General features: G+C 40.7%; 1 protein-coding gene across 1 annotated transcript in view; it reads right to left on the bottom strand.

Annotated features, from left to right (window-relative positions):
* Nucleotides 1–234: 234 nt before the first annotated feature.
* Nucleotides 235–22,086, bottom strand: part of ITGA8 (integrin subunit alpha 8) — a 188,410-nt gene continuing 166,558 nt past the window's right edge. Inside the window, exons 27-30 of the mRNA XM_042944993.1 lie at nucleotides 21,151–21,264; nucleotides 14,299–14,400; nucleotides 4,768–4,890; nucleotides 235–3,085 (exon numbers count right to left, since the gene is read on the bottom strand). Coding sequence (XP_042800927.1) covers nucleotides 2,999–3,085; nucleotides 4,768–4,890; nucleotides 14,299–14,400; nucleotides 21,151–21,264 — 426 coding nt within the window. The 3' untranslated portion in view covers nucleotides 235–2,998. The remainder of the gene's footprint in view (nucleotides 3,086–4,767; nucleotides 4,891–14,298; nucleotides 14,401–21,150; nucleotides 21,265–22,086) is intronic.

Raw genomic sequence — 22,086 nt, forward strand, 5'->3', positions numbered from 1 at the left:
ATTCAGTATTTTTTGGTGTATTCATGGAGTTATGCAAACATCACCACAATCTAAGTTTAGAACATTCTCATCATCCCAAAGAAATGTTGTATTCTCACTCTTCCAGATTTCTTCCAACATTAAATGTCTTTATAATAATGAAAAATCAAAGCATAAAGATAGAAACGTTTGATCTCTGCTATTGTGGGAAAGCTGTACGTTGTGTGCAAAACAGACCACAAGTACGTCATCGTGTCTTTAATTTTTCATTTTATTAGTGGCAAGGTTAATAGGCATGTGAAAATCTTCACAGATATCTACATACATATTTAAATAAAAGAAGAAAAAAAAAGGAGTTGAAAAAGTGGGGGTTTCAGTGGTGACTAGTCCATGTTTATTTACTGTATAAAAATCTCCAAGTGTATAAAACTTGATTTGCCCCTTTTTTCCACGTCTTCTAAGCCAGCTGTAAGAATTTCAAAAGGGATATCTAAGATATACATAGACTCTAACAGAAGCATGGTACAACATGAATTATGAAAGTGATCGGCAGTGTTATGGCGAGAAGCAGATACTCTCAGTGCATTGACAGAGTGTTCCTTAAGCGGCGGTGCTGCTCGGGAACTGATGACTGGTGGGTTCACCTGACCTCAGGTGCCCCCTTTCCTCCATTTGCTTCCACATCTAAAGTGGCAGAGGGGGCCACTGTGTGTGTGATGGTCCTCTGTCAAATGTCCGTCTCTGCAGAGAGGACCACTCTTGACTGAGACTGTGAGGAAACCTCAGATCTCGCTCCGTTCCGGGTCCTAGTCTTGTTCCTGGCATCTGTCCTTTCCTCCGGGTGTCTGTGTGACCCAGCTCATGGGGTCCTACATTTATGTAGCCCTAGGGGTTCTGAGTTTCTTCACGAATGTTAACTTTTAAAAGGCAATGGGTGGGTTTTCTCAGGGTCCTTCTAGAACCCCAAATCCTTAGGAGCTAATCTCTATTGGCCCAAAGTCAGGCATGATGACAAGAGTTAGGGTGTTATGTGGGGGCGGAGAAACCTGTTTGGCACTCCTCCAATCACATATAGACAGCCACCTCCTTGCTAAACCAATTCTACCTGGAGGACTAACACAGAAGACCTGCAGAGGCTGGTGTGGGACCCTCAAACTCTCTGAGGCACCTGCGGTTCTCACCCACAGTCGGCCATATGCCCTGGGAGCCAGACTTCTGTCCTTACAACTTGAAACTGCTACCGTGACAGGATTTAATTCACAACTGGGAAAAATATGAACTGCGTCAGAGTATCCTTCCATGAGCCTTGCATTTGGTTTCCAAGGAAGATCTGCAACTATAGCCAAATGGCTGGCCTCCAGGCGAAGGCACAACAGAAAATTTAGTGTCTGTGAGTTTGGCTCATCTTTCAAATAGAGTGTGATTGCTGACGCTGGGAATACAACTTTTCCAACTGCTTTGTAAACCTAAGGATTTTGGTCCACTTGCTCTATTATATGTAATAGGATATTAATTAAAAAAATAACTAATGCCAGTGTAAACATACATGCTTTAGATATGTAGGTCTATAAAATATTGCACATAAATATAAAATTTGTTCAGCATTTCTTCATGGTAATTTTTCATGATCATAAAAAGGCTACAAAACTGTGCAGATTATATAACTTTGGCTGGTCAAGTTTACTTCAGAAACGATGACATTACACACGACTATGGATTATTTACAAGAGTTTTAAACATCAACTTTCTGTGGTGGTTAAATTTTAGGTGATGGGAGAATAGCTTAAATAAAGGTTATTTTCTGAAGTTGTGTATTATAAAGATTAGCGGTAAAAATGAGTAGTAAGGTTAGAATAGGAAATTCTAAATAAAATTCTTAGGAATCCCTTTTCTGGGTTCATCTCACATCTGCATAACTGTATTTCTTTCCCATGTTTGCTTGATGTGTCTTCTCTGTGTATATAGATTTGAGGAATAGTAGAGAAATAGGTGATTTAATCCCAAGCTAAGTATTGCTGTTGTTCCTTATAGATATTAAAAATAATGTTTACCCATATTGTAAAACTGTTTTTGTATCAATGGACTCAGAAATTTTACCCTTACTTTTAAACACCACACAGGTGTGAGAGGACCTTGAAATCTGTGTATTGCTAATTAAGTCAATAGAAAGCATTTTTTTTTTTTTTTTGTATGAAAGGAAATATAAATACAACTTTTTGCCAAGCTAAATCAAGCAGATGTGAGTCCTCGGAAAGTGTGAGTCCAAGTGATTTCAGGTAGCAGGCAGCTAAGTATTAAGTGAAACTGTCTGCTTTTTCTTAGCGCTGTCTAAAGATGTTCTGTGAATTTATCTGCACCAGATGGTTACCTTAGAAGGAAATTTAGTGAGTGATTTCGAGAACCAGCTAACCAAATCTTCATGTCCAAATCTTCTAGATGACCAGGATATCTGCCCAGAGACATGGAAAATAAATAAATAAATTGTTATCCTCAGTTACAAGATTATCTTTGTCGTTTCAAAAGTACTTTCACAGTACCAACAACATATGCTTGTCTCCCTGAGCCATAACTTCATTAGAAATGCTTCTTTTCCATAGGGAGGTGTCAAATATTCCGCTGGATACAGTAGTGTTGGAAGGTTCGGTCCTAGTTCACCTTCTGAAGTTGACCGTAATTCCAATAGTTCATCTCTGCGACTTGAGTTGGATTTACCTGGAAAGCAACTTGAGTTCCCATGCCCATTTCAGAGTGTCTGCCAAAGGCAGAATGACTAAAGCAAAAGATGTCTTCCGTGATGGCTAATGGTTTCCACGGTGTTGAGGACGTTACCTCTCCCAGAAGGGTCTCTGGGCTCCGTGGCATCTTCTCCAAAGTGCAGCACAGATGAGGTGATATTTCTGGGGCCTTTCCATTTCCTAGGTCGCTGGCGGGTACAGGGAAACCTTTGTTTAACCTTTATGTTCCTTCTTTGCTTTGAACAGGACCAGTGTTCGAGTGTCTTGAACTTTGCTTTTGCTTTTCATGTCTCAATGGTTTTCTCATCTGTGAGTTGTTCCCTGTCATTCATGTCATCCTGGGGTGGTCTTGCTCTGTCAAAGAATCCGCACTGTGAAAAAGAGAAACGGTGTTCTGGGAATGGGTGAAACTCCTCGTTCTAAGAATTTTCACTTTATTGTATTTTCTATAAGAAACTGAAGCTCTGTGGATATTATCTGACCAATTCTCTGAATTAGGAGGGGAAAGCCGAGGATCCTTTACCTGCGGTGACAAATTTATTGCATAAGGCAGAGTGTTCGTGCTAGTGGGAGAATTTCCCTGTGTTATATAATCCACTTAGGGACCTCGTATATTTTTCCTGAGATTATAGCAACAAGGCCCAAAGATTTCCTCTCTGCTTTTCTGCATGTTTTTTGGAGCCAGCAGAAGTGCTAACTGCTGCTGGCCAGGGAAGGGGGACTCTCTCCTGAAGTGTGTCATAGGCTATCTCAGGGTGGAATTTAGGAAAAAGAGAGGAGAAACTTGCATATCCCTCTGTACTTGTGGAACACAGAGCATAAACAGGAAAAGCAGATTGTCATTCTTTGTCTAGAAAGGTCATTCCTTTAAATCCCAGAACATCTAAGCAACTTTCTAAAGATCAACCAACAACTTGGGGAAGAAGTGATTCTAGAATCTTAATCCTCCTGAATTTCAAATTAGTATTTGGTCTAGGAGAATCTAACTTTCCCTAGAAATTTTGACCTCAATCCTTATTTATTGCTTCTTACACCAGAAGCCAAATGCATTGGGTTTTGTTGATAACTATTGAGTTGTCTTTTTTTTTTTTTTTTTTTTTTCTGCAAGACTAGGACCATATTCTGTCAATTGCCACACTATCATTTATGGAAACAAAGATGGTATAAATAACAGAATAACACAAAGGTCTATTTCAAAAGGTAAAAAATTCAGTAGACCGTGTAGGCTCAGGATGGCACAAAACAATTGATAATGATCAGGAAAGCCGTTATTTAACTCACATGGCAAGGTTTTCTCCATTTTTTAAGCATGCCACATATTGTTTTAAAATAAAAATACACTATGATTTTGGGGAACCCCAACAATAGTGGTTAACTAAGATGTGACTAGATTAATTACTCTTACAGTCATGTAATTGTGCCACTGTTTCTTTTTTGGAATGGAAAGGTCTGTGAAACTTGGCAGTCGTGTTGGTTTTCAGGCCAGAAACACATGAAAGAATTCATTAAGCCTTCCTAATGGAGATGGACTTATTGGCAAGATCAAAAAAAAAAAAAAAAAAAATTCCAAGCATATAACATGCATGATCTATTTGGCCCAAGAGTCCAAGTATCAGTTAACTACTATATTAATTGCATTTGTGGTGCTTAAAAAGAAACATCTCAAACAATTGCTGATGGGACCATGTCAGCAAAAAGCTTGAGATCTTGATTAATTAAACAAGAAAAAGAAGGCTTCACAGTAACATTTTCACCACAAGTATATTGGAAAGAAGATCACAGGTCTTAGCTAAGAAAGTCTAACTTTCTCTGTATTTATTTACAAGAAATCTCCAGATAAAAGCAGCATTAAACACTCTTGGTCTTCTTAAATGTCAGCTACACAGGCATAGTAAGTTTGCCAAGACAAACAAGACACAATTTTCCCTTTATGTCTGTTAAAAATCCCCAAATCGTGCCTCTGGCATTGTCTTTTCAAATCACTAGGTGGATCCTTGTAAATCCCCTCAGTGGCCTCTCTACTCAAAAAGAAAAACAAAATAAATAAACTTACCTTCCATAAAGCTAAGGTTAAGATGGCCAGAACCAATAATCCGAGAAGTATTGCTAGTATTATTACCCATAATGGGATTGAGAAGGAAACATTTGGGGTTGCCCAGATAACTGATGTCTTAATCTGAAATGGAAAATAAAGCAAATGACCTCAAATTTGAAAACTGTTGGGTGAAATAAAGTAGTAATTACCATACAATACTGGGAGTAGTTCTGAAAAGATCCATATAATAGTTGAAATCATCCTAGGGGAGATCTGAATGTCTACAGAACTCAAACATAAACTCTTAAAAAACAGCACATTCTGAGGTCTCCTGGGTTGAATGGAAGATCTAATTACAGACACTTGGTGGGTGTTTGGCTTAGAACAGCCCAGAAACCCTGGAATGGAATTGAAGTGGATCAAGACTGAGAACCAACAAGGTGAAAAGGAATGACCTTAAATTGGGCTGGACCTTTTGTGGCAGTAATGACTGCCATTGACCCTATGAAAGGCCAAGTCCGTCCACACACATTTCTCTACAGAACTGGGCTAACCTCACTGAGAAGTGAGTTGAATTGGATCCACTGGATTGTTGAATGTGCAAAAAGATTAGAAATCACCTAATATAACCACCACTACCCCCCCCCCCATTTTATTGATGAGAAGATTGAGTCCCAGAGGAGCTAAGTGAGTCACACAACTAATTAATGCCACCACCTCTTTATCTCTAGCTTCTGTGTTTATGATGGCCCACAGCCTCACTAGCCATCTTGGAGTTTATGGGAGTAAGCAAAGTGAATGCTAAGTGTCTGGGTGCATTGGGGTTGCCTTCAATCCTAGATCCAGTTTTCGGTTGCTGTTAGGACTCATTTCATTCCCCACTGTTGCAAGGGAATTTGGAGGAAAAGAAGACCTTCCCAGCAGGACTGCATGCTCAGTGTCCATGAACCACCCCTCCCCTCCCCCATGAGCAGAAGCAGCTCCCCTATTGCCCACGTGCTGGGGAAATGTGTCTCTGGAGACCCCGACGGCAAAGAAGCTGTAGACCCCCAGACAAAACCAAGAGACCCAGTCACGCTGCTAACACCTCTGCCAAAGAAAATAGAAATGAAAATATTCTTGGATCTGAAATGTTATTCATCCAGGCAGGTCTATCTGGTTTTAGAGAGAAGTAAGCACTGCCTCTGTTAAACCAGGCAGAGTGCTCCTCGTTTTAACTGTGTTGGTTGGAAGGATCATAGGTCCAGTTCTGATACATGTTTGGGACCTCTAGGTCACAATTCTCTAACCCACTAGTCAAGAGATGATGGACTCATAGCAAAGGTTGGTGGCTCTGGATTGTGTCTTGGCTGGAAATGTATGGGTGTTTTCATAGCCTGTACCCAAGTATTGGGCCCTGACCATGATCACCTCTTTCCTCTGCCTTCTTAACTAGATTGGAGCATCCTGCCCCTGGTTTTCTCAGCTTATTAGGCTTTTCACTGCTCCTTCATCTTGGTCCATTTCCCCTATGCAGCGGACATACTGATGACTTAATTCTCTCAATTCTCCAGTCCCAAGCATCATTGATATCCAGACCAAAGGCATCAACAGTAGTGAGACTGCTAGTCATTCCACATGCACACTAGTGCCAGGGACTTGCTCCCTGCTCTCAGTGAGGAAAAGGCTGGCCATAACCTCCTTACCATTTATACCTTCCTCCTTCGCCCGTTAATGCCCATTGCCAGCACAGTCCCTATTTCATCCAACGCATCAGCAGGAAGTACAACAATTCCATGACCATGATGGGATTACTCTTGCCCTGCTTGTTGCAGTCTAAGGACAGGACACACGGCATGTGAAGAAATGATGCACTGAAGGACTGAAAGCAGTCACAATGCCACCTGGATTCTGCAGCCTAAGTGACTTACTCTAAAACAATCCTTTGCATGTATATGGCTACATGAGCAAGATAGGGACTGATGACTTCTGAATCACTTCCCTTTATATTCTTTTCCCTTAGTGAATTACATCTAATACCTATGAAATCAGTGCTCAATCCTCCTCTTAAAGTGTTTGGAGGAAGGACATGAGGTGATCTTTCAGAATGAAATAACATTACTGGAAGCAGACTCAAACAATTTTGGTAATGAGAATTTCAGACTTTGAAACTACCAGGGATGGTATTGATCATGTATGTATTCACTGGCCAGTTAGGGTGGCCCAGGAAAGAGAAAATCTGGAGCCACGGCCAATTCTGGGGTTTCTTATAAATGTTTCTTCCCCCCGAACTCTAATTTCACTGAGGAAACAACATAGTTTCAGGCTATATTGGGTGCATGTGTTAGAGATTGCCAAAATTTACTAGTAGGTACTTTACAGTAATACAGCTAAAAGGGTTGAAAGAAAGTCCATAGACTATTCTGTTCACATTGTTAGTTTAATAAAAAGCAATGGATTGGGAGAAGAGCTACTAACAACTTTGCTGGGTTTCTTGGCTACTGTAGGCTTTGATGTTGTTATTTAAAAAACTTCTCATTCTTGGGGCACCTGGATGGCTCAGTCAGTTGAGCTTCTGACTTCAGCTCAGGTCATGATCTCGTGGTCTGTGAGTTCAAGCCCCGAATCGGGCTCTGTGCTGACAGCTCAGAGCCTGGAGCCTGCTTTGGATTCTGTGTTTCCCTCTCTCTCTCTGCTGCTCCCTGCTCATGCTCTGTGTCTCTCTCTCTGCCAAAAATAAATAAACATTTAAAAAAATAAAAAAAAATAAACTTCTCATTCTGTAGAAACAGGTAGGGAGGTCACTTACAAAGAATGATGCTACATATGTGGACTTTTTTTTGCAGCAATGATGGAAAAATATGAATAAAATATTAAATTGAACAGGATATGCTTATTAGAGTCTCTTGAAGCAGAGAACAGCATATAGGTACAATTACAAAATCTATTGGCTTTTTGTTTGCATTCACTTCCAAAGGTGCTGACAGTAGTGTCTTAAAAATGTCCGAGACCAGATGATTGCTACTGTGCTATTCAGTTCCAAAATTCTGAAATTCTCATCACCCAAACTGTCATCAGTCTGCTCCCAGTAACATTATGCTCACTTAAAAAATACCACTCCATGGGGCACCTGGGTGGCCCAGTTGGTTAAGCGTCTGACTTCGGCTCAGGTCATGATCTCACGGTCTGTGAGTTTGACCCCGCGTCGGGCTCTGTGCTGACAGCTCAGAGCCTGGAGCCTGTTTCAGATTCTGTGTCTCCCTGTCTCTCTGACCCTCCCCCGTTCATGCTCTGTCTCTCTCTGTCTCAAAAATAAATAAACGTTAAAAAAAAAAATTAAAAAAATAATACCACTCCATTCCCCTTCTCTGGGTATTTTAAACGTTAAGATTACACATGTCATGTACATTTCCTGTAAATCATCATATGTAATTAACCAGGAGGAAAGGACAAAGAGTTCTAAAAGAACACAAACTCAAAAACTTTCCTCCTGTGCCTGTATTCTGCTTTGCTTGCCAGCTGCCTTTAGGATATCCATGTGGCACTGAGGCTGCCCAATCTTCTCAATCTAAAATGGGAGCAGCTGCAAAGACCTTCCTTGGCCCCTGGTGTTTTCCTAAACTTATCTAGGCTTTTCGCTGCCTAGTCAAGAAGTCACTGCACCAAGGCCAGTGGAAATATGGAAAATCAACAACACTGCCCCAGAGCATTTCTCCAGATATCCAGGGCAGGAGAGCTCATCGGTTGTTGATGGAAAGAGGTGGATGAAGAGTCAAGTGTAACACGTCATTGGAAGAGTCACACATGTCTTGGAAAGAGAAGTCTTTCTGAAAACACATTGATCAGGGAGTCATGTGACATATTCATGTCTATAAATGGCAATGGGGGCATTTCATCCGTGGGTGGAAATAGGTAAAGCCCAGCCTTTCCTGAAACTCAATGCTTTGTATGAATTAGAAACTTGAACTGCACAGGCAAACTTACTAGGGAAAGACTTAATTGACTACTTTTATATGACCAAAGCTTATTTAAATCTGTATCAGTGCTATGGAAATTTCAGAATGGTTTGGGAAAGCTTGGCACGAAATAAAATGTTGGAAAATACTGAAGCTTTGTTACTCATTGTTTATGTTCATCTTGCAGCTCATTTTGTTTTTTTGTTTTTGTTTTTAAATTTTTTAACGTTTATTTTTGAGACAGAGAGAGACAGAGCATGAACGGGGGAGTGTCAGAGAGAGGGAGACACAGAATCCGAAACAGGCTCCAGGCTCCGAGCTGTCAGCACAGAGCCTGACGCGGGGCTCAAACTCACGGACCGCGAGATCATGACCCGAGCCGAAGTCGGCCGCTCAACCGACTGAGCCACCCAGGCGCCCCATTGCAGCTCGTTTTGATAAGCCCACAAGAAGCTTACATTATCCATTGGAAAGTAAATAGTAAGAAAAACAGGTCTTAATTGTCAGAGTTTGTCATGACTAAACACTAATTTACTGTAATAATTTTTCACTCATTTCAAATAAGACTGATTTAACACTCCAATGTTCTCTGGAGCTCTGTAGCTATTATCACCAGCTCCAAACTGGAACCTTGTATAACCCTGCAATAGATGAGTGCTGTCCAACAGAAATATAATGCAAGCCACGTGTGTGACTTAGGAATTTTTTGAAAAAGGAAAAAGAAAGATGAGACATTAATTTTAATAATTTATTTAACCCTAAATATCCAAACTATTATCATGTCAACATGTAGTTGATAATAAAAATATCCACGAGACATTTTATTTATTTTTGTTTTTTATTTTTTTTAACATTATTCATTTTTGAGAGACTGAGCCCAAGCAGGGGAGGGGAAAAGAGAGAGGGAGACACAGAATGTGAAGCAGGCTCCTGGCTCTGAGCTGTCAGCACAGAGCTTGACGTGGGGCTCGAACCCACAAACCGTGAGATCATGACCTGAGCTCAAGTCAGATGCTTAACCGACTGAGCCACCCAGGTGCCCCTCCACAAGACGTTTTAAATTCTTTTTTTTTTTTAACGAAGTCTCCAAAATCCAGTGTGTATTTGATATTTACAGCATATAACAACAAACCAGATTTTCAGTGGTAAAAGCAAAATGTAGTCTCACCAAAAAAATATAGCTGCATTTAATGGACAAAAAATCTTAGACTGCTACAGTTTTTAGGTTTACATTTAAATGAGTTAAAATGAAGTCAAACTTCTAGTTTACTTCTTCAGTCACAGTGGCTACATCTCAGGTACTCACTATCCACCTGTGGCTGATGGCTACCATACTGGACTACATAGCTCTAGAACATTCTGTATAGTCTCACACAAAGGTGTGATTTGCCCAATTACCTAAGCCCCTCCTTGTAAGAATCATTCATCTAGAAGGTGGTCCGATGGCAGAAAGGGTGTATTGAGGACTAAAGGTTTCCTTTAAAAATACGAGCAAGTGATTATATATTTCAACTGCTTTCAGAAAGAAGGGTAGGGGCACCTGGGTGGCTCAGTCGGTTAAGCGGTTAAGTGTCTGACTTTGGCTCAGGTCATGATCTCACTGCTCGTGACTTTGAGCCCTGTGTCGGGATCTGTGCTGACAGCTCGTAGCCCGGAGCCTGGAGCCCATTTCAGATTCTCCATCTCTCTGCCCCTCCCCCACTCATGCTCTGTCTCTCTCTCTCTCTCTCTCTCAAATATCAATTAAGAAAAACATTAAAAAAAATGAAAGAAGGGTAATGTTGACTAACTGAAGTACTTAAAATTTAGGGTGAAAAACTTAAGTGTGTGCCAACCAATCAACAAACTGTTTCAATTCATCTTTAAAGAACCTGTAGCTATTTAAAGAAATAGTATAAAATTTTAACAATTCACTTATTATAATTATCTGCAATCTTAGGAAGTGAGATCCATAAATTATAAATGGAATTTAAACTTTCTTAAAGTGATGCTAAGTAGGGAACATTTAATCTTACCTTCATCATGTCATAAATCTCGTTGTTCTTTATTACGGTTGAAGGACCATACATAACTTTTTAATATGCCTACATTTTATCATTGACGTTTATGATATGTTTTTGTATATTTGACAAAATACCAAGGTAGAAGGAAAAAGCTCCCTTGTATTTGCAACTGTAATTAATGTTGACATCTGTATTTATGTCTCACAAAATCTTGTGTAAACATACTTCATAGGGGTCGCAAGAATGGTTTAAATGTACCAAGATGCCCTACCTACAGTGCCATTTAGAATAAAATAATAACATAAAGTGGACCAGCTGAACACACATTTTAACATTTCAATAGCCCCTATGAGATAAGCAGTTTGAACTCCACAAATAATTGTTGAATATAATAACTCTATTTTAAGGTTCTAAAGCTGTGCTAGCAATGAAATGGATTTACAGTTTCTGTATGAGGTTTTTGCTTTAAAAATATTTTTTAATGTTTATTTTTTAGAGAGAGAGAGAGACAGAGCATGAACGGGGGAGAGAGAGAGAGGGAGACACAGAATCCAAAGCAAGCTCCAGGCTCTGAGCTGTCAGTACAGAGGCCGACGCGGGGCTTGAACTCAAACCGCAAGATAGTGACCTGAGCCACCCAGGCACCCCTGTAGGAGGTTTAAGGAAAGATTTTCGCTAACTAGTTTATAACAACTACAATTGCAGTTACTAGACAATAATATTCCTTTTCTGGATGTAAATTATAGAATTTGGCTTCAGTGGCACCACATACAAATGCCAAAGATGATTATTAAGCAAAGTGTTCAAATGACTGAATCCTGTTTTTTTCTCTGCTGCGCTTTAATGACTCTGTGTTCAGTTTATTCCTTGCCTCATGCAACCTTTCCCTCACCTCTGAACACGGCCAGAGTCATGCTTCATGAGTTCATTTGTCACAAACAGACATGCTGCAGGTAGCAAATGGGGATTGCTCTCTTCTTCAAAGAAGCTCACACTGGGCTCAAAAAAATGGCTGAATCATGACCTTGTTGCCAAGGAAGTACAAACAAACTAATCAACCCGCACAAGGGCCTAGGAAAACAAGCCATCAGTCTCTAGGCTCATCACAAAAAAAGTATCCGAGAAGGTTTACCCAATGGCAGAGTAGGAATTGGGGTTCATAATTATGATTCCCAACTACCCATTCCAACTGATTTAGCGCCTTAAAGCAATTCTCTTCTGCTGCTTTCTTTTCCATATAAGAAAGACCTTTGAGAAGAACTTGCTAGAAGAAAACATCAGCCAGCCCAAAGCCCAGTCCTCTCAAAGCAAGCCACAGGAAAATCATTTCCCTTGAGCGTGGGGTGGGGCAGATCTGCGAGACCTCAGAGAACCTTCATTCCGAAATGTTTTCCCAATAACCTTCATATTCATGATGTGGTAAATCATTCACCCCAGATAACAAGGCTTTTGAAAAATGCAATGACAGGAGTGGTGGGGATGGGGGAAGCACATGTATCTGATGATTTTGTGGATCTTTTGAGATGGGTTGAGAACAGCAGGCTGTCACCTGTGGCCAGTGCAGAAAGACACAATACTGTTGATGGGACTGACTGTAACATATGTTTCTTTTATGAAACACATGCTCGGAGAAAACAAAGGGACCCAGATTTATCTCCCTTAGAGCAACAAGCCTTTGAACCTCTTCGGAAGAACATCCTATATTAAAAACCCAAAGCCTCTGTCTTCTAGGTTGAACATAAATCCAAACTGTGGTAGACATCTTGCTAAGGAAAGAGAAATGAGCCACATAAAGAAAGATGTGGCAGTGCTTACTTTCAAATGCCACCAATGTTTACTCAAATACTTTGACATTTCCAGTTTGGGCTTCCTCAACCTAGAGGGAGAGGGTAAGGCATTTTGGGAGGGTTGCTATTACTGACTTGAATACCTTGTTCTAGGTGTAATGCTTGGGCTCCTCAGACATCATTTTATTAACCTTCTTGACAATGCTTTCAGGTGAATATGGTTAATAGCCCCAGCGAAGCAGAGTGATTTCCTGAAAGTTTCTTAATTAGAGTGGGCGGAGCCAGGATGAAGGCCGGAGAATGTGTTTTTTTTTTTTTTAAACTGTTTTTCAATTTTTTTTTAAACGTTTTATTTATTTTTGAGACAGGGAGAGACAGCATGAACAGGGGAGGGTCAGAGAGAGAGGGAGACACAGAATTGGAAACAGGCTCCAGGCTCTGAGCTGTCAGCACAGAGCCCAACACGGGGCTCGAACTCACGGACCGCGAGATCATGACCTGAGCGGAAGCCGGCCGCTCAACCGACTGAGCCACCCAGGCGCCCCCCGGAGAATGTGTTTTGAAACACATTGGAAATGTGGGTCTTGCTCCGTGCTGCCAGACTAGGTGCTAGAGATTCTCAGTGCTTTCAATGTTTTGGGGTTTTTTTGTTTTGTTTTGTTTTTGAGAGAAAGAGTGAGCACAGGGCAGGGGCAGAGAGAGAATCCCAGCAGGCTCTACACCATCAACACAGAGCCCACCGTGGGGCTCAGTCTTACCAACTGCGAGATTACGACCTGAGCCGAAATTACAAGTTGGATGCTTAACTGTCTGAGCCACCCAGGCGCTTTTAAAGCACAGTGCCAGACCTACTGAATCCTGATGTTTGGGGTGAGGTCTTAGCATGTTTTTATCTTTAAAGTCACATGAGTGATGCTTCTTTGCATAGTCAAGAGTTGCAAATCACTAATCAATGGATTCATCTAATTTAAATGGCTAAAAGTAGATCAGGCTATAGAAAGATTAAATTTTATAATTACATTTAAGACCTAGGCTGATAAGACACATTATGATAGTATCAACTTATATACCATCCACAGCAGTGCTTCTCAAATTGTTCTGGGTACACGATGCCCTGATGATTTTGAGAAAATGAAGATTCTAACTCAGCAGGTCTGAGTTGGGTGTCAGTAATGTTTGATAGCCTCAATTTGAAAATAACATTTCATTCAAATGAAGCTCATAGTGTCCTTTTCTTTTCAGGCAAAAATTATAGTTCTTTGCCTAGAAAGGAAAGATGACTGTCTAAGGTCATCCAGCTGTCCCTAAGGAAGAGACTCCTTCCTCCCCACCTCACTCACCATGCTGTCCTTAAAGTTAAACAATCAGAAAAGAAGTAAATAAATAAACAATTAAACAATCAGGGCAATTTCAATATAATGATCATTGCTATCTGGGCTCCTTTCAAACAAAATGGCTTGATTAAAAAGTGATATTAGTCTGGGGCACCTGGGTGGCTTAGGTGATAAAGGATCCAACTCTTGATCTCGGCTCAGGTCATGATCTCATGGTTTGTGAAGTTCAAGCCCCGCCTCAGGCTCTTCCCTGACAGCGTTGAGCATGCTTGAGATTCTGTCTCCCTCTCTCTCTGCCCCTCCCCTGCTTTCTCTCTCTCTCTCTCTCAAAATAAATAAATAAACTTAAAGAAAAGTGGTATTAGTCCTGCACTCTCAAGTTTCTCAAGTTAATGTAATAATCACTTAAATGTAGCACAAGTTGAATAGTGATTTAAAAAATGATTAGTTCAGTGAAATTATTGTGCGTCTATATTTTTCAGATACTTACTCCTATGCTCCCCTCTGGGAGTTTTGCTGGCTGATCTTGATAAGGCATCTTCTTAACTTTGAAGGACACCAGGGATGCAAGAGAATAGGGATCATTTTTTCTCTGAAATTAAAAATATATATTTAAATATATTCCAAGTAAATCTTTTAGAAGTTACAATGGCAGCCAACTGTTTTCAGTGTCTCCCATTTCCAAAGCAAAATTCCACCTTCTTTCTTTCTTCTTTTTCTCTCTTGAAATAAATTTTTTCCCCATCCTATGATCCATCCATCCATCCATCCATCCATCCAGACATCTTTGTAGATATCCATGCAACTGTCCATCCAACCGTCCCCCCAACAATCCATCCTCTTCTTAGTTCTGAAAAGAATTTGTCTTATTAACAAAAGACTTGGTTCAATGATGTTAGAATAAAAGCAGAACATCAGAGTCCCTGAAAGGAGTCAGCACAAGGATTACTACAGTTGCTGCTAGTGAAGAACAAAAGGGAGGTATAATGAGTTACAAAACTCTTATTATATGATAGAGGGAACCGTTTTAGGAGAGAGACTGGTACTAAATTATAAAGGAATTTATCACATTTCATCTTATCAGAAGACCCGGGAAGGCTCTCTCAGTCTCAGTACTGTTAGGATTTGGGTTGAATGCGGGACTGTCCTGAACACTGCAGGACGTATAGCAGCAGCTGTGGTCTTTACCCACTAGATGCCAGTAGCACCTCAACCCCAGGTGTGATAACCAAAAATATCTGTAATTATTGCCAATGTCCCCTGCGAAGCAAAATCCCTTTGGTTAAGAACCACAGACTTAGAGCCATGGCGTTTTTGAGAGAACTTTTCAGCATAAGTTTTTGTCTGTTTAATTGGTTCTCACATTAACTGTTGATTAAAGCCAAAGGAAAATATTTAAGAGCAAGTCAAGGAGAGCCGTTTTGAGAATGTAAGCCTCTGTGGTTCTCCTCCATTTAACTTGAGACAGTGATTACAGCTATCCAGTCTTGGGCTGTAATTGGCTCACAAGGCTCTTGAGAGCAGAGTGTTAAAATTTCAGCAGTTTTGAGTATCAGTAGTTAAACAGAACCAGTATTAAAGTTTAAATATACATAACCTTCAGAAAATTATATTTTTAAAAAGGTAATACACACTCAAAGCTCACTATTTCTTAATTATTTTATTATATTTTACTGGTATCTGTGCTCTGGATATTATTTAGGTCTATTGGACCTGGGAGTGGAAATACTACATGATGGTGTACAGGAGCCTCACCTCCCAATTCCGTATTTGGTGACATTGTGTTGGCAGCTTGAAATCGGCCATGGTGGGGATATTTACACCATGGGAATCAGCAAATGCTACATATTGGAGCTTTTCTCCCGCTCCCCCAGAACAGTTTATTAAACATTGATGAGCACTTCCCCACCTATAATCCAATGTTGGGTTGCTTGCGGCCAGTCCATCAGGTTGTAGTGTAATAATTTTGTTTACATTTTTTTTTTACAAAGTTCTTTTTTTTTTTCCCCCCTGTGGCTGAATTTTTCCCCTCCCTTCGTCCATCAGGTTGTATTGTAATAATTTTGTTTACATTTTTTTTTACAAAGTTCTTTTTTTTTTCCCCCTGTGGCTGAATTTTTCCCTCCCTTCAATAAACCCCATTTCCTCTAGATGATAAGCATAGGCTAGACCATGCAAAACTTTTAAATACTTGAAGTCACTCTATCTTCAACTTTTTCTTTCTTTCTACCCTAACATTCCAGGATAAGTAACTTTATTCATTTGGAAAAAATTCTTTTTTTGGTGGCTCCTGTCTCCTGGCTTTTCCATTTTACCCGAAAGCTGGATTTTTTGTTTGTTTATGTGAGAAGTGTTTTTTAGAACGTGGAAAACCTTGGGGCACCTGGGTGGCTCAGTTGGTTGAGTGTCTGACTTCGGCTCAGGTCATGATTTCACAGCCTGTGAGTTTGAACCCTGCTTCCTGCTCTGTGCTGACAGTTCAGAGCCTGGAGGCTTCTTCAGATTCTGTGACTCCCTCTCTCTCTCTGTCCCTCCCCTGCTTGTGCTCTGTCTTAAAAATAAATAAAAGTTAAAAAAAATTTTTTTAATGTGGAAAACCCGGCTAATAAAATTTTATGTGCACTTGGTGATTTTTTAATTTTTTATCTTTCTTTTTGTGAGAGAGACTGTGAGCAGGGAAGAGGGGCACAGGGAGAGACAGAGAGAGAACCTTAAGCAGGCTCCACAGTCAGCATGGAGCCCAGTGTGGGGCTGGATTCCACAACTCTGGGATCATGACCTGAGCTGAAATCAAGAGTTGGGATGCTCAACTGACTGAGCCACCCAGGCGCCCCTGATCTACTCTTTATTCTCCAAAACAATGTTTCTGCCACTCTTTTCAGTAGGAAAATGTATTTTTGCCCATTTTTCTAAGATGCTCTAGAGCACTAAGGAATGAGAAACGTCAGCTATTAGGCTTCGATCAGCTAGGCACACCAAGGATTCGCTCCTCTTGTGGATGCAGGTCAAAGGCATGGTGCAGATAAGTACTTAATTCGTGAACAATAGTTGGGAGCAGATTCATTCCATGTTTAAAGGTGAATGCTTTCCGCCATGGTCTTTACATAACTACATTATTCTTGTTATTAAACATTTTTTTAATGTTTATTTATTTCTGAGACCGAGAGCACGAGTGGGGGAGGGGCAGCGAGAGAGGGAGACACAGAATCAGAAGCAGGCTCCAGGCTCTGAGCTGTCAGCACAGAGCCCGACACGGGGCTTGAGCTCCCAAACGGTGAGATCATGACCTGAGCCGAAGTCGGTGGCTCAACCAACTGAGCCACCCAGGCACCCCCATTATTCTTATTATTAAAATAAATCATGGGGCGTCTGGGTGGCTCTTGCTTAAGCGTCTGACTCTTGATTTCGGCTCAGGTCACTATCTCACAGTCATGGGATGGAGCCCCACATCGGGCTCTGCACAATCTCTCTCTCTCTCTCTCTCTCTCTCTCTCTCTCTCTTCTGTCCCCCGCCTCTCCTTCCCCCTCTCCCCTGCTATCGCTCTCAAAAAACAAAACAAACAAAACAAAACAATCTCTTCTTCCATATAGCAATCTATTCATGTAGCTGCAATAGGATTGAAAAAGCAGCTGCAGTTAATATCCCTCGACAATATCTCAGACCTTCAACCTGCCCCAGCTAGCAGTCAATCCTCAGAAAATGCCCTATTCCTATAATGGCTGCGTCATTTATACCCTGGTTTTCAGCTCACTAGCTGCCTCTGTTATTCACTTGTGCACAATGATTTGCTTATGGTCTTGGTACTAATAAAAGTCCTCTAGTTGGTAACAAATGGAGAGTGAGGCTTTTGAACTGGTTAAATACAGAGTGTGGCTAGTAACATCATGAGTTCTTTCCTTCCCACCTTCCCACTGCTTAATTCTTTCTCAAGAATTGTTTTTGACCACCCAGCCCATGTGTAAGTTCTCAACATTTACCAGAAACAAAGCCTTGTGAGACGACAAAGATTTTACTGGTAAAATCTTACACTGTGAAGGATTGTTTTAAGCAACAGTCACAGGACAGGGTGTCATTTAGGATTAACCTAAATAAAATCTTTTTCTGACCAGTTTGCACGTTCACCAAGTGGACAGAAACAAACACAATGCAGCAAATCATGTCATGCAAGAATTGTAAACTTTCTAGTTTGGATTAGGAAGGCAGAAAATGTTTACCTCCTTCTGGATTGCATGACCTCCAGTATATAGTATATTCTTTGGGAGGGTGGGGAGGGAGGGAGGAAGGGAGGGAGGGAAGGAGGGAGAGAGAGATTGCAATAAAACACTCCTCTTTGGCAGTCACATTCCAAGACAGGAATAAGCAGAAACTGGGGGTGGGGGGTACCGAAATTTGGGCTATGGCTGAGGGTAAATGCTGGTGACTTGGGCCACTCTCTCTGGTATCTGGTATCAAAGTGGTACTTTGTTCCGATAGGACTTAAGAACGTCCCTGCAGATTGTTCTGGTTTGACTCTGCTTGTGCTAAATATTTATAGTTTGCAAACTTCCTCAATTGGTATTGACTTCTTCCAGACTTACTGGGTCATCCTTAACAGGAAAATGAAGATGGAATTTTCTTTCTTTTTTTTTTTTTAATGTTTATTTTTGAAAGAGAGAGAGAGAGTGTTTGTGTGTGTGTGAGCAGGGGAGGGTCAGAGAGAGAGAGGGAGACACAGAATCCTAAGCAGGTTCCAGGTTCTGAGCTGTCAGCACAGAGCCTGATGCGGGGCTCAAACCCATGAACTGTGTGAGATTGTGACCTGAGCCGAAGTTGGACACTTAACCTACTGACCTACCTGGGAGCCCAGCCCCAAGATGCAACTTTCCCTCTGAAGTCCTCCTGCTGGAATAGATTAACATCACAGAACTGACACATGACATCGAAAACAATCATGTTTCCCTTGACTGTGGTGTTGTAATGATTTTAGTCCTGCTCCACCAAAGTTATTCTCCCTTATTTCAGTAGGATGTGATGATACCCAAAGTAATAGAAGGGATGGATGGTCATCATTGAGAGCGCATGGGCTTGGGAATTCAGCAAGACTCCTCCTCTCAACTCCTCAACGCTGAGATCAGAAGTAACAGCCCCAAAGTACAGGGACCATGAGCAAATTGATGGAAAGTACATGGTACTAGAAAGCAGTGCCTGGTGCATAGTTGTTGATATTTGTTGAGTGATATTTGTCCATGATATTTGTTGAGTGAATGGATAAATAATGGTTTAGCTTAAAAAAAATCAAATAAATTGGGTACTGCACTTCTCCTTGGTTTAGGCATTAAAAACTGGGGTGATTTTGCCCCCAGAGGCTATTGGCAATGTCTGGAGACATTGTTGGTGGTCACAACTGGGGTGTGAGTTGCTATTGGCATCTGGTGGGCAGGGGCCAGGGATGCTTCTAAGCATCCTATAATGCACAGGCCAGGGCCCCCCACAACAATGAATTATCCAAGATATTAATGCTGAGATTAAGAAATCCTGCCTTAGGGGGGCGCCTGGGTGGCTCAGTCGGTTGAGCGTCCGACTTTGGCTCAGGTCATGATCTTGTGGTTCATGGGTTCGAGCACCATATCAGATTCTATGCTGACAGTTCAGAGCCTGGAGCCTGCTTCGGATTCTGTCTCCCTCTCTCTCTATCCCTCCCCAACCAGTGTTCTGTCTCTCTGTCTCCCTCTCTCTCGAAAATAAACATTTAAAAAAGAAAAGAAATCCTGCCTTAAGTTAAAAAACAAAAACTTCACGACCTTTTAAAAAATACCTTTAACTTTCTTTTTATCTTCTTTTTATTTAAATTAAATAAGATTTGTGAGACTATGGAGGTATTTTCAATCACAGAAAATGTGAAAATCCCGAGGTATGAAATTCTGTATTTAATAGCTACACTTAACAGGATTCTACCATTTGATTTTCTATGCACAATGAACCAAATGAATTTTTTAGTAGTTAAAATATGAGCAAGAACGTATAGACTTGGTGAGGTTTTTATTTTAGCTCATTTCCCCCTTTCTAAATCCTTTCCAAACAACAAGGTCACAAACAAAGTAGTCTCATTTAAAAAAACAGCTCTTTCCCAATGGAGAAATTAATCTGCTTAGTATAAAAGAGATTTAAAACCTTGACAATGCACACAACCAGCAGAATTATCTGCAGGAGTGTGGGATGTCACAGTACAGAGAGGCCAAAGCGGCGAAGAAGAATCTATGAATCACACGTATGTGTCTCTTCACCGAGATGCATCCTGGCTGGAACCCAGGCTGTAGGAACACTAAACTACTGCAACTTTCTAGGGCAATCTCCCTTCTCCCTTCTTAATTGGGTTCTATCTTGACCCTCCTGGGCCTGTGGCTTGCACTGTGCTCTTACACTCACCGTCATCCCACTGGCTAATATTTACTGAAGAACTACTGTGTGCTGGGCACTGGGTATAAAGAGGTGAGCTAAAGAGATTTATTTGAATCTAAGTTACTGTCTAAAGGTCTTAGGGACGCAGGGTATTTAAATGGTCTTCACCTCAAAGCTGGTGAAGGAATATCACTGAGCCATAAAAAGGAAGTCCTGTCTTTTGTGACAACGTGGCTGGACTTGGAGGACATTATGCTAAGTGAAATAAGGTAGACAAAGAAAGGCAAATACTGTGTGAAATCACTTCCATGTGAAACCTAAAAAAGCAGAAGTCAGAAATAGAGTAGATCAGATTGGTGGTCGCCAGGGGCTGGGTGGGGTAATTGGGGACAAGTTGGTCAAACGGTACAAACTACCAGCTATAAGATGAATAAGTTCTGAGGATCTGATGTATAATTAACAATACGGTCTTGTGTTCTTGAGAGCTGTTAAGAGAGTAGATCTTAAAAGTTAACCACCTGCCCTCCACAAACATGCCAAGGTAATTACGTGAGGGGTTGGAGGTATTAACTAACTTCAGTGTCGTAGTCATCCCAAAACGTATACGTGTATCAAATCATCACCTTGTACACCTGAAATTTACATACACTGTATGTCAACAATATCTCAATAAAGCTGGAAAAAATAATGTCTTCACCTGATGGGAAAGACGACCGGCTGATACCGGCTCAACTCCTTCATAGACACTTCTCTTAAAAGTGTTTTAAAATTGAAACACTTAAAAATATTCATAAAAATTTTAAGTTAAAAATTAAACAAATCAAAATTTTCAAATGAAAAAAATTCCATTTGTTTTAAATTTTAAAATGACAACATTTAAAAATCCCTTCTAGAAGAGCTTCCTGCTGAGCTTTTGAGAAGAGGTTCCCTGCAGAGTGTGTGCATATGAGTCAGTGTTGTTACCTGAAGGAAGGTCTTGGCCCATAACCGTGATCTGACTTTTAGGACGGCGCTTTCTCCTCCTTCTAGTCGCCCCACCACGCAGGAGATTTGTAAGCACTCGATATTTGTACAATTCTGCAAAAAACACAACAGCGATGTCTTTAAACCGTGGTAGAAAATCAGCATTGAAGTCAGTTTATCTACATTGCATTTTCTCAGAAGTCACCACCTAATCCATAAATTATTCATTTAAATAACAAACAGCTACAGTGAAACAGCTTGGTAGTAATGATGCATCAATTTTACTGGTAATCAAATTTAAGCTTTTTTTTCCCCCTAAGAACTTAAAACAATCTTCCTGCAGCAGTGATTGGACTGTTTTGTTTCATTTTCTCAGAACTTGGGAAGACATTTCTTATAGACATTTACAACACCTGACCCTAAACTAAGCAAGCCCTGAAATGGCTTCAGACAAAGCTCCCTGTGTCTAGATTATCTCAAAGACCCAGTGTTAGCAACCCATGGACAAGCATATCTCTATAACATTCTTCTCCCTAAATTACTTCCTGCTTATAAAGCAGCATCTTGCAGGTTCCATCCATTAAGCTATTTTTAAACTAGTTTCTAGGTTTGCCAATTTATAATGGGTAACTTTTCCTATATGAGATGCATCTTTCTGGGAAGTATTCATTAAACTGATGACATTCTCCCTGTCAAATCATATTTTCTGATTGGATCCGGTATGGAAATAAATGGACAACTCACCTCCATTTTCTGTGTACCCATGTGTAGGATGATACTTCTTGAATTGTACTCCCTTGCTGATTTTAATTTAACGCATAGGCTATACTCTATTTATTTCTCATGTCTCAGGCACTGGGCACTGGCCTATAGATGCTCAATAAACATCAGTTTATTGGACATTATGCGCAGGATTTAACGGAGGCATTTCACTTT

Source organism: Panthera leo, chromosome B4 (assembly GCF_018350215.1).
Source record: "Panthera leo isolate Ple1 chromosome B4, P.leo_Ple1_pat1.1, whole genome shotgun sequence".
In the NCBI taxonomy this organism is placed as follows: domain Eukaryota; kingdom Metazoa; phylum Chordata; class Mammalia; order Carnivora; family Felidae; genus Panthera; species Panthera leo.